Source organism: Colobus angolensis, unplaced genomic scaffold (genome assembly GCF_000951035.1).
Source record: "Colobus angolensis palliatus isolate OR3802 unplaced genomic scaffold, Cang.pa_1.0 Scaffold136, whole genome shotgun sequence".
In the NCBI taxonomy this organism is placed as follows: domain Eukaryota; kingdom Metazoa; phylum Chordata; class Mammalia; order Primates; family Cercopithecidae; genus Colobus; species Colobus angolensis.
Window position 1 is genome coordinate 259,815 of NW_012114444.1, and position 12,652 is coordinate 272,466.

General features: G+C 52.9%; 1 protein-coding gene across 3 annotated transcripts in view; it reads right to left on the bottom strand.

Annotated features, from left to right (window-relative positions):
* Positions 1 to 12,652, bottom strand: part of MYT1 (myelin transcription factor 1) — an 86,457-nt gene that overhangs the window by 40,254 nt on the left and 33,551 nt on the right. For all 3 annotated transcript variants that reach the window (XM_011934416.1, XM_011934417.1, XM_011934418.1), the window contains exons 3-4: positions 5,356 to 5,410; positions 4,350 to 4,380 (exon numbers count right to left, since the gene is read on the bottom strand). In XM_011934416.1, coding sequence (XP_011789806.1) covers positions 4,350 to 4,380; positions 5,356 to 5,410 — 86 coding nt within the window. The remainder of the gene's footprint in view (positions 1 to 4,349; positions 4,381 to 5,355; positions 5,411 to 12,652) is intronic.

Below are 12,652 nucleotides of genomic sequence, written 5' to 3' on the forward strand. Positions count from 1 at the left end.
CATCCCAGGGATGAAGCCCACTTGATCATGGTGGATAAGCTTTTTGATGTGCTGCTGGATTCGGTTTGCCAGTATTTTATTGAGGATTTTTGCATCGGAAGACCTTGTTTTTAACAGGATTGACATTGTGAGTCTGAGCTCTTTCCAAAACCCAAGCACATCTTCCAGAGCCTGTGAAGGGAGGAAGGAAAGGGCTGGCACCCCCACACCTGGGACCCAGGGAAAAGAACACCATCCCCAGCCTCTATCCAGACACCTCTGATCGTTTCTATTTCGACTGACCACAGGCCTGACTGCAGACAACTGTGGGGCCCAATGGCTTTGCAGGCCACCCTCCCCGACCACCTCAGGGAGAACCGTCAGTAGAATCCAGACTTCACCCTATCACCCAGCTCAACAGCAGCCATGGGGTGGGGGAGTGCTCATGGGACGTTCTCTGCAGCCTTCCAGGGTGGTGCTTTCAGTGTGTTAAAAAGAAGACAGAAAGGGAGGGAAGGAAGGAGGGAGGAGGGAAGGAAGGAGGGAGGAGGGAAGGAAGGAGGGAGGAGGGAAAAAGGAACCCAGGCAGGAAAGGAGGGGAAGAGGGAGGAAGGGGGAAGGAGGGAGGGCGCACCACATGTACTGCCGGGAAAGGAGGGGAAGAGGGAGGGAGGGCACGCCACACTTACTGTGGGTTCCCTTTCCAAACTGAGGGAGTTGCTGCTGCTGCCACCCACCTCTCCCTGCCTCTAGTCTCTTCTAAAATCCAGGCCCACACTTGCTTTCACGCTTCGAGACTTTTCACAAAAAGCTCCTTGTTACTGGGGACTCGAAGCTAAGGTCCCAGTCAGTCGATGAAATCACTGAGTTAATCAGGTAATTAGGTGACAGCCGCTGTGGGGACCGAACTGCCCCGAACACTCACCCTCAGCTGCAAAGAGTCCCGGTCCCCAGAAAGGTGGGCCCGCACCTTCCGGCCCCAGCTCAGAGGCTGTGAGACAGGGCTGTGAGCCAAGTGCGTGGAGCCGACAAGGCCACTCCGGAACAGGAAGCTGGAAACCCCTTAGATGCCTGTTCCCCACCCCTCAGCCGAGGGGACAAGAGACCCAGCCAGGGCCTCCAAGGGTGTCATGCCAGCAGATGCCAGCCCTGCAGTTCACCTGCAAGCATACCCAGCTCTTATTTACTGATGCCCTCTGGGTGCTCAGGGCCAGAGCCGTAGGGAGAGGAAGACGGCCAGGGCTCCAGGACTCCTGAGCCTCTTTTCTCCAGGAGGAGGAATTCCCCAGCCTTGACTCCTCAGCTCTGACTAGGGCTGGTGTCAGAGATGCGAGGAAAGGACGCACGTGAGGCTGGGGAGAGGGTGTGGCTCACAGTCACCCCTCAGCTGGCATCCTGCATGACAGCTCTGAGGGACCGAAACTTGAAAAGTAGGCATCAAAGAAGACAGGTCGGGAGAGGAGGCAAATCCCAGCCTGGAGTCCCGTGCTTCAGCTACAGCCTTTGAAGACACTGCCTTCCCTGCCTTCCCTCCCTCTCCTGGGGCAGGAGATCCCCCACTCCCTCCCGTCATCTGGGTGGGCGTTGGCCAGTGGCTCCAGGAGCAAGGCTCCAGAAGAAGGGTCAGCTACAGATGTGCTCTCTCTCTGAACTTGGAGATGGTCCTGAACTCGGGGTTGTTGGCGACTTGCTGTCTCAAAGATGCTAACCCCAACCCTAACCTCCCCTAGTCTTCGCCTCCAGCAGAGCCAGTCTGAGGCCATGTGACAACAGATGGACCCAGGAAAAAATACAAGCTGAAATGTCATCTGTTCTTCCACTGGGGTGAAAGGAGAAGCCATCAAACTGCTTCTTCGCTCAGGCACTCAGAATGTTAAACTCAGGGCACACGGAAACTCCCAGTGGGCTCCAAGGTCGGAAATAGCAGCTCAGGGTCCAACTCGAGCCAAGTCCAACCTCTCCTCAGTTCACCTGGTAAACAACCAATGGAGTGTCTTCCCGGGAGCTCTGCCTGAGCTGGTGGGGAGATGAGCTGGGGTTAGGGGCACTGCAGGCTGTGAAGTTCTGAGTCAGTGGGGTGCTCAGTCCCTCATCCACAGAGAAGGTCCTGCACGCAGGGGTCCCCACAGGTGACTCTGTGTCCGTGAGTTCATCCAGTGCCACGGTCTGCATACAGGACATGGTGCTCCTCTCATAGACCACAACAGTGCGTGTTCTCTGTGGGTCATGCTTCCTGTTCTGGCACCCACAGTGTGGGCCCCACCAGAACAGAGGTCTCATCTGCTTGTCCAGTCAGAGCCCAGGGTGTGCTGGTAAACAGGTCTTTGGGAGGGGGAAACATCATCAGCCCATTTCTGTGGTGTAAATGCTCCCACTGTGGCTCCCACAGCCACTATTCTGTGGTGTAAATGCTCCCACAGTCAGCCAGCACGAGCCACAGGCATGCCCACGTGGAGCGTGTGGCCAACACATGTTTGAGAATACAGGAATGTGGCCGTGCGCGGTGGCTCAAGCCTGTAATCCCAGCACTTTGGGAGGCCGAGACGGGAGGATCACGAGGTCAGGAAATTGAGACCATCCTGGCTAACACGGTGAAACCCCGTCTCTACTAAAAAATACAAAAAACTAGCTGGGCGAGGTGGCGGGCGCCTGTAGTCCCAGCTACTCGGGAGGCTGAGGCAGGAGAATGGCGTAAACCCAGGAGGCAGAGCTTGCAGTGAGCTGAGATCCGGCCACTTCACTCCAGCCCGGGCAACAGAGTGAGACTCCATCTCAAAAAAAAAAAAAAAAAGAATACAGGAATGCGTGGTACCTTCCGCGCAGAGTGTATTTGATTCCTTGGAACATAATCTTTGTTCGATTTTACTCTAAGCATCACTTGTCAGCAATGAAGAATTAGTGAAGAAATTGCTGTTGGAACACGAGACGTCAACATGTTTTCCCTGAGTTTCTCCATTAAAAAGATCAAGGGACTTACTCTTACCAAGCATGTAGGTTAGACCTCAAGGCTAGTGACGAGGGTGTCAAAATCAAAATGCTCACAGAACCCCTCACTTAGGCTGGACAGGTCCTCTCAGAACGTTTCAAAACAAACAAATCTATTCGAAAGTCATTTTTTCTTCTGCTGTTTCAAATCTACAAGAGAGCACCCAGCCATTTGTATTTGCCTTTTCAACTTCCTCCACACTCCATCTGTTACCAAAAAGCCTGGAGTTTCCTCTACTCCTGTGCCCTCGTCTGGGACTCTCCTCCATCTTTGTCTCCACCGTGTCCCCGGGCGACTGCCACGTGGCACCTCCTCTTTCCTTTTCTCGGGGCCCCTCTGAGCATCCCGCCATGAAATCACTGCTTCCTCAGCGGGCTGGCCAAGCAGATAGTGTCTCCCTTCCAGGGAGCCGGCCCCTGTGCTTCGGGGGACTGTGTTCTGGGGAGCACCCGGTGGGTTGCTGAGGACACCTGACCGGAAGTGCTGGCACACGACCTGGTTTGGCTGAGGTTCCACCCCACCCCTCCCACCTGTTACCCAGGGCGGGGCTTCCAGCAGGTAGCATGTGATTCAGCTCTTCTGGTTAAAGGAGGGTTAACCCCTGAGTCTCAGTTTCCCCACTTCACAAACAGGATAATAACATCACAAGGCAGTGTTTCCATGACCTTCCCAGAGATCAAGACTGTGATGTGTGACTGGCGCAGAGCCTGGGGCTTGCAGCACCCCAACTCCCTCCCGTAGCCCTGCCCCGTTCATCTCCAAGTTATGGGGCCTCAAGCAGAGGAGAGACCCTGTCTTCCTGTCCCACCTCTGCGAAAGGTTTACAAAGTGAACTCTGCAGTCCTCTCGTTTTCCTGATTGGCATCCACTCTTCAATTGTTTGCTGGACAATAAGATGCTCCCTGCCCTGGGAATCTATATCCCTAAGAAGCAGGAAGAAAACGGTCACAGAGCTCAGCCAGCCAGGTCATCAGCACACAGAACTGCCGTTTGCATCCCGAGCCAATGGAAGGCACAGGACGTAGAAGACGCCCTTCTCTCATCTCATTCCCAAGCTGAGCCTCCAACCATCTGACACAGAAGCTCTTGTGAGAGTCCGCTAAGAGAGTGGCTCGTTTTAGGTTTGGGGGACCCAGTGACAGTCCAGGTCCTTGCCATGATGCTGGGACACCACATGAAGGGGGCATGACAGAGCTGAGAACGGACAGAGATGGGGCCAAGATAGCTGGACACACGGCCAGGAGAAAGGCGGTCTCCTTAGGGAAAGCAGGGGCTCACCGGGGTGTTTGGTCAATCCAAGAAGACCCCGTTTGGGACATTTAGGATATCTCTAGGGTCACAGGCACACAGAGGATGCTTGGTGCTAACAGGAAGACTTCCTTACCTGAGGTCTGCAGCTGTGGTCTCTGGGGGTCCTGGGAAAAAGAGAGAAACAGGGAAAACATGTGGGAGTTGTGATTTTAAAGACTCATTGCCCTAACAGCATAAACTAAGTTAAACAGCCGAGAGGTTTGCCAAGCACAAGTGGAGGCAATCTCAGTGAGACCTGAGCAGTTTTCCCAGGGCCCTCCCCCTTTCCTGACCTCCCAGAGAGTCCTCCAAGGTCAACAGAGTGAGCTGCTCCCTCCAGCCCGGTGCTCGCCCCAGAAGCTCCCCTGAGCAGTTCTGCAGAGTGGGACGGATGCTCCACCTCACACAGGATCTCTGGCACCTCAGGGCCAGGGATGGTATCTCTTTCTCTAATTGCAGATAGAAGTCAGCTTTTGTCAAGAAACACAAACCACCAGATAAAGCTGGATAGAGAAGAGAATGACTGGACCAAGTGGCTGGTCCTTCAGTGGTGGCTGTAAAGGTGCACGGGGTTCTGACCAGGGCAGGAACACCTGAGATGCTTGGGCACAAGAGGAAGCTCCCGCACAGATCAGGGAGGTAAGTCTGGCCAGGGGTTGGGGTTCAGATCCTAGCAGAGTGAGCAAGGCCTCGGCCCCCTCTCCTCCCACTGCACTTCCAGCTCAACCCAACAACCTCCTATTCCCCATCAGCACCAAGACTGATCTCCTGGGAAGGAAGGGGCTGCTGGTGGACGGCTGGTGGCCTCTCATTTCCAAACAGAATGGTCTCATAACTGAGCCTTGCTACTCCCACTCCATGGAGCTGAGTCTGCCTCTACATTTCTGCCCTCAAGGCAGGTTCATCTGGGCCAAAGGCCCCGCAGCAGCCCTCTGAGATGCCAGCTTCAAAGCGCAGCAGCCCTGAGGATGAACGAGGCTGAAGAGGCCTGAGGTCCCCAGGTGTCTCTGCACACGTGTGGTTACGGGTTTGTGCTCCCGAGGAAGACCGCGGAGGAAAGTGGCATTTACGGTCCTGGAGGAGGTAAGGGCAGCACTCACCTCGCAGGGCCTTGGATCGGGTGCGAGCTCGCTTGTCTTCATTTTCTAAGCTCATCTACAAGCAAAACGCCATGAGGTTAACAAGAAAACCCAGCCAGTGCCTCTGGAGTACAGAACCATCAGGAATGGTCTGTCCATTTTCTGGCTCAAGCTTTGACAGCAAAGGTGATTTTGGGCACAGAATGACAAGGATGGACTCCCAAGACAGGAAAGGCCTGGGGCCAGGAGCAGCAGGTGGGAGGGTGTGGAGAAAGGACCTTCTACAAGACTTGGAAGTGTCCCATCAGTATGTCGCCGCCCTTGGCAAGGAGGGTACAGTGCACCGTGCCCTCCCACTGCCCCCAGGTTTGCACCTGCCACCAAGTGCTGAGACGTGGCCCTGCTCCACTGAAGCCTGATGAGTGTCCGTGTTTTATCCATGAGGGTCTCCTGGCCTGACACAGAGCAGCACCCACTGCTCACCTGGCCAGGCAGGTGCTGAGGCATCAGGGCAGGTCGCTCACCACAGACATAGCCACCAGCGGCAGTGCCGGGTCATCCAATGGCTTCTGACCCCAACGTGTCCCCAGAGTACAGCTTCCCATGGGCCTTTTCTTCCCACTACAGCAGAAGGCTTTAATGCCCCTCACGCACCAGGGTCATTCCGTGAGAAACAGGCAACCTGGAGCGGCCCCAGCCCATATGTTCTCTGGGCCTCAAGGGCCTGGCTGCCTTGCCTGAGCCCATCGGTGTCCCTCCCCACCTGTGATCCCTGAATCTGACCAGCCTCCATGGGGATGCTGCCCACAGCACTGTCCTGCGAGGGAGTCATGGGGGAGCCCCCAGGAGGGTGACAATCACAGAAAGGACATGCCGGGGGGGCGAGGGGTCAAGGGTCACACACAGAATCCTCGTCCTGTGTCACCCATGACAAATCTGGGCAGGCAGGTAAATCCCACCCACTCCATGCTATGCAAAACATCCTTCCCAGAGAGCCGCACCAGGCCAGGGAGGGCACCTCTAGCTGGACAGGGGATGCTCCATCCCAGGAGGCCCAAGAGGAGAGGGCTGGGCTCCACCACCATCACCTGTGGTCAGGAAGGGGAGGCAGCAAATCCACACCTCCTGTCCCAGGCCACAGATACCAGAGCTGCCAGGGCTCTATGTGTGAGGTAGTCAAAGGGAAAGCAGGGGAGTGGAAAGAAATAGCAGAAGAAAGGAAGGGAGGCAGCAGGAGGGGGGCTCAGAAGCCCCCACGTCTTAAATGGGGCTTTAGTTCCTGAAAGCCAGCAAGAGACAAATGTCTACAGTACCACCTGGGAAGAAAGAAAAAGGAATTCCCCCAATTAGTAAGATGAAATTTGCAAATTGAACCTCCCCCATGCAGCAGCACTAACATACAATGATGTATGTGATTTGTTAAGGAAGAAAAATCAAAACCTGGGTAATTTATGCAACCTGTGGACTCCAGGCTGTGGAGCACAGTGCTGTGGGCCGTGTGTTTATTACCACCTTCCAATAGAACAGAAGACAATTACTACAATTTCTATTTTTAAAGCGGAGGTTCCCCACGGACCAATGGCTCACGTTGAAAGTGAAGAGAGGAGCAGGTGTCACAGGGACTTCATTACATTTATGAGCCTTCAAATGTCGTCTGCACGGAGCCCGTGCGCAATGCCTCCGATGCAGGACGCACAATGGAGCTGATGTGTCTGATTGCGCGGGGCCGGCACTCAGCTGAAATGCAATCTACGGCTTTTTTTTTTTTTTTTTTTTTTTGCCAGTTTTCCCAAGGATATTGGCAAGCATTCTGCTAGGTTAAAGCGTGCCTTGGCAATTTGGATTTCCTGCAGATAAATTATTCAAAGAGCAGAGAATAGAGAGACTGCAGGGATGTGTAATGGGTGCTGCTTGAAAACTGTGAGCTCCCATTGATGAAGCTGACAGCTCTGCCTCTCCTTCTGCTGAGCACCTTACCATTTGCAATTTATCTGCATTGACTGGTCAATAAGCGAGAAGTTCTCTTAGGTGCATGTAGCTTTGATTTTTAAAGGGAAAAAACTGACCTACCAAAGAAAAAAAAACCAGGCTCTTTAATATGAGAATGAATCCGTAAGAGCTGGGTGACTTGGGATACCGCTTTCTGAGCTGTTTGAAATCAGCAGTGCTGGCTGACACGAAAGCATCTGGGCTAGGCCCTGACAAAACCAGCACTGCCTGATTTACATTATTTTTCGTTTCGAAAGAACTCAAAGCACTTCAGAGGTGGATTCTCTGCTCTCCTCCTGCAGCAAGATCAGCACCCTGATGTGGTAGATGGAGAGCGGGTGCTGCGGGTGGTCCTGTGCCCAGTACCACCCACGCTCACCTTGGCAATCACTGGGTGGCAGCCCCCTAGACCTTCTGCCCCCACCACACAATGACAGCTGGGCCCCAAAGGGCAGCTCAATGATGCAAAGAAAATTAAACACTTCTCAATTTTTCATTGATTTTTAAAACACACTTCACTTGTTCCAAACACAAGCCAACCAGGTCCCTTTTTTTGTGCAACCCACAAATAACCCAGTGCCCTCTCCCCTTGAGGGTGAAAAGGTCCCTTTGTTGAGACAGAATGACCCCATGACCCACTCTCACTGCTGGGCCGGCAATCTCTCTCAAGAACGTCTGCTCTGTTTCTCCAATGCCAACTTCATTCTGCCACTGTGAGCATGTCTTAGGCTGTAATTAATATTTCAATAGTTCTGCCTTCAGTAGGAAAACCGTGAAAACTATGGGGAGGAGAATAATTCATAAACGCAAACACGTTGTATACTGCCAAATTAACCCGAGAGAACTGTCTCCTTGTCCATCCATTTAACTTGCTTTCTCAGTGCCATATAAAAGCTGTCTCCTCAAAAGTGTGTTTTTGCTTTGTTCTGTTTTATATTTCTTTTTAGTTAACTCAGGATTAATCGTGTAAGCTCTTTTGAAAATAGACATAGTTCTGGCCAGGTGTGGTGGCTCATGCCTGTAATCCCAGCATTTTGGGAGGCCAAGGCAGGCGGATCACTTGAGGTCAGGAGTTCATGACCAGCCTGGACAACAGGGTGAAACCCCCTGTCTACTAAAAATACAAAAATTAGTTGGGTGTGGTAGCGCATGCCTGTAGTCTCAGCTACTCAGGAGGCTGAGGCAGAAGGATCACTTGAACCTGGGAGGCAGAGGTTGCAGTGAGCCAAGATTGCACCACTGCACTCCAGCCTGGGCGACAGAGTGAGGCTCCGTCTCAAAAAAAGAAAAAAAAAAATACATATATATATATATATATACACACACACACACACATAGTTCTCACCATGACGTGCTACGAAGACCAGCCCCTTTTCCAGACTCATCTGCATGCTGGCCTTGCTAAAACAGAATGCCCTGAGTTGGGTGTTTACAAACTCAGGAACCAAAATAAGCAAATGCAGTTAGCAGTCTTGAAACCTGCAGAGGAATCTGGACTCTTAGGCTGCAGCTGTGACAAATACACTCAGAGGCCAGAAACAGGGCTGGGCGTGGTGGCTCACGCCTGTAATCCCAGCACTTCGGGAGGCCGAGGCAGGCATGGTGAAACCTGACTGTACTAAAAATACAAAAATTAGCCAGGTGCGGTGGCAGCCGCCTGTAGTCCCAGCTACCTGGGAGGCTGAGGCAGGAGAATCGCCTGAACCCGTGAGGCAAAGGTTGAGGTAAGCCGAGATTGCACCACTGCACTCCAGCCTGAGTGACAGAGCAAGACTCCGTCTAAAAAAAAAAAAAAAAAAAAAAGAAAAGAACCCAGAAACATAGCCAATAACAAACCACTCATGTCTAACCTCTAAGGGGAAGTGGTAGACTCAGCTTCCAAAGATGTCAGGGTTGGATATTTTCCACGAAGCCCAACAGGCTTTGTGCCAACTTCCACATTTGCCCCCAGAGGCTGTGTCTCCCCGCTCCATTCCGGGCCCCAGCTCAGGGACACCCATTTCTCCTCGCTCACTCATTCACTCTCTCTCTGTCTCTCTCTGCCTCTTTCATCCCTTTTTCATGCTTCTCCCCAGGCCAGGCCCTGAGAGCTGAACAGCTCCCTCCCTCAACCCCCATCACATCCCTTCTGCACCAATGGCCCAGGGCCGGTCAAAGGACAGAATCCTGGCTGAAGACTGGCCCCAGCAGGAGGGTGTCCTGGCCCTGAGGGGCACCAGCCTGGCGTCCCAAGGTTTGTACATCACTCCAGGGTGGCAGGGAGTGCTCGGGGAGAGCTCAAGAAACAGGGAGCTCTGCTAAGGCTTGAGAGCCAGGTAGGGATGGGGAGGGTGAATGGATCAGTGACCTGCAGACATTTGGGGTGGGAGGCACTCCAGAGGTAGAGCCGGGAGCTTTCTTGGGTGGCCACACCCTGCCTCTTCCCACCTCCTCTCAGTCTCCACCCTGTGCCTGTTTGTTTCCTTCACAGTCCTCATCTCAATCTGAAATGAGCTCATTCATTCATGGTTGTAAGGTCACTGTCTCTCCTCCAGAGAGCTGCTTAGTGCATGTCATTTAAGGATGGGTGGATGGACAGGTGGATGACTGAATAAATGGGGACAGTCAGAAACATCTCTGAACTCCTGGGGCCGGGGTGTGTGGAGAGCCGTGGTCAGACGGCTGCACATAGGCCATATGTGGGAACCCTGAGCTGGGGGGTTCCGGGCGTTCTGACACCACAGGGGCCATTCACCCAGCCCTGGACCAGAGGAGGAGACACGACAGTGTTTCATTTTCTTTAAAATGTGTTCTGACAGCCAGAAAATCTGGAGAATTAGGATGGTCTTACAACTATTCTTTAAAAATCCATAAAATTACAAACGTTATAGTGTCTCGGTGGGACGGTTGGGCCTCTTGCATAATGGTTTTCCTCCCAGAGACCCACCTGCTGAGTCCCAGGGGATCACAGGCAGCCCCTTCTCAGGAGGAAGGGGCCAACGAAGATTTGGGGGTGAGGAGGTGGCCAGAAACTGGCTATCACCCACCCTGCCTGGCTCCAACAGTGCCTCACACACATTCAGTCTCACTTCTCTGCAGTGAGGGGAGGGGAGAAAGACAGAGCCATGGTCTGGCCTGTTTTCTTCTCTCACTTATGTACTGAGGGCAGCATCAACTTCCCTGTCACTGCTGTGAAGCCATTACAGTAGACAGCATTGTGGAAGACCACGTTCCCACTCAACAATCTAAGAGCAGCATTCAAGCATTTGCCTTGCTCCCCTCCTGAGTATCCCAGGAGGAACACCTGCTGCGTCCACAGCCCTTCCCTTCCCTTTCTTTGGAGCATGGACCTGCCCGCCAGCTCAGCCCACAGAACAGGTATAGAAAGTCGGTGAGCTGGGTACACATCCTGCTTTCCACTCTCTAGATCTCTGAGGCTAAACCATATGCCCTCACCCCTGCACCCCACTGGCAGCCATCACAGTACCCCTGGTTCCTTGCAGAGATAGTTCTGCCCCACATTGGGTGATTCCTGTTGCATGTCTGAAATTCTGAAATTCTCCTGACAAATTCGGCAGAATAGACCAGCCTCCTCCTTGGAATATAGAAAGGACACCTCCATGGGGCATTATTTAACACATGTCTGAGAAGGGGTTCTCTTGACAGCTCTAAGCGTGGGATACTGGCTCACTTCACTCCCAAATCAAAAATTAGAGCTACATAATGGATACCCTGATGAAGCAGCCATATCTGCATCCGTCTGTTAAAAACTCCAGCATAAATGGAATTTATACCCACCCAGGGTAGAATCCAACAACATCAAGTGAGGTAAGCCAGAAGGGCCATACCCAGTGGCAGTTCCTTCCCTCGCAAGAGCCTCTCTATCCAGTAGTCCTTGCCAGAGGCACCCCCTGCCCTGGGTGGCAGGAAGAAGGGTTGGCTGAATGGCTATGCAACTGATCTTTTCCTTGATTCCATATCTCTACGGTCGTCCACTGAATAATTTCCAAGAAGGGGGTTGAGGAGCTACCATCAGTGCCTGCACACCCCACTGACACACCACCACCTGACTTTCCTGGCAGCCCCTTCCAACCGGTCCTGAGCTGTCCACATGCCTGGTGCTGAACTCAGAGGCATGCCTCAGGCTGTCACAGTCCCCTGCACGGGATTTGTGTGTTCGCTGCCCTCCCGTGCTGGCTCCTCACCTCACCCGTCTCCTGTCCTAAGCCAGCCTCTGGAAGGCTGACCCTGATGCTGCTGTGGCTGTGTGACATTCTCGCACTGTGACCACGGCTCAGCCCCTGTACTGCCACCCTCTTCAGCCTCCTTAGTCAGGAGATTCCACCTGCACCTGCCCCACTGTCCTCTATCTAGGCAGTCAACCCTTTCTCATCCTCTCACCTTCTCTGGCACACTTTACACCTTAGCTTCTCTACTCAGAGCAGTAACTCAGGCCCTATCTGCGGGAAATGAAGGGAAATAAGGAAATGACCCTCAAACAGAGCAGAGATGAAAGAGCTGGTGATGCCACAATAATCTGGGCATGGGCCCCTGGCTTTGTTCACAGAAGCAGCGCTTTGAACAGCCGTGGGTTGTCCATGTAGGTGCCAAACTCTCTGAGTTTGTCATGCCTGGGCCAGGGGGAGACAAAAATCTTCTTACCCGCCCCTGGCATGGCACCAGACATCGGCAGATAACACTGCATGCAGAGCCCCTGGCCTCAAATCAAGTAACTCTCATGCTCACATGATCTCAGGCCAGTACAGCTCTATGTGAATCCTCAGGGTTTGGGGTGGGGCAAGGGGAATGAGGCCAAAAACTGAATGACCAAGATAAATAATATTTTAATTCAATATTTAGAAACATCAACATGATGCAAAAAACCATGATAAACAAGATACCAAAACTTTAAATCAAGACAGGATCATATTACTGACTCCTCCTCGTGCCTCAGGCTCCAGTGTGGATCAGCAGAGCACTCATAATCCTGTGGGAGCCAAAACACGGGCAGAGGCATTTCACGAGGCATCTATAACAGACCCATTAAAATGTACATTCTCATCACCAGATTCAAAACACAAAGGTTGGGCTTTGAGAGTAAAACACAAGCACCCCCAAATGAAGTTCCCACTGCAACTGCATGGCCCTCCTTGCCTACACCCTACGCCGTCACCGTCCTTGAGCCACGCCCTGAGTCACAGCTGGATCCTTGCTGGAAAGCATCTACATGCAAAAAAAAGGGACGTCAGAAACTGGTATCTGGGAAGGCTTCACCCTAAGCCTGTTGTCAGCCTCTACTTCCAGCTGTGAGGGTCACCTGACCCTGGGGACCTGGCTTCACCCAGAGAGT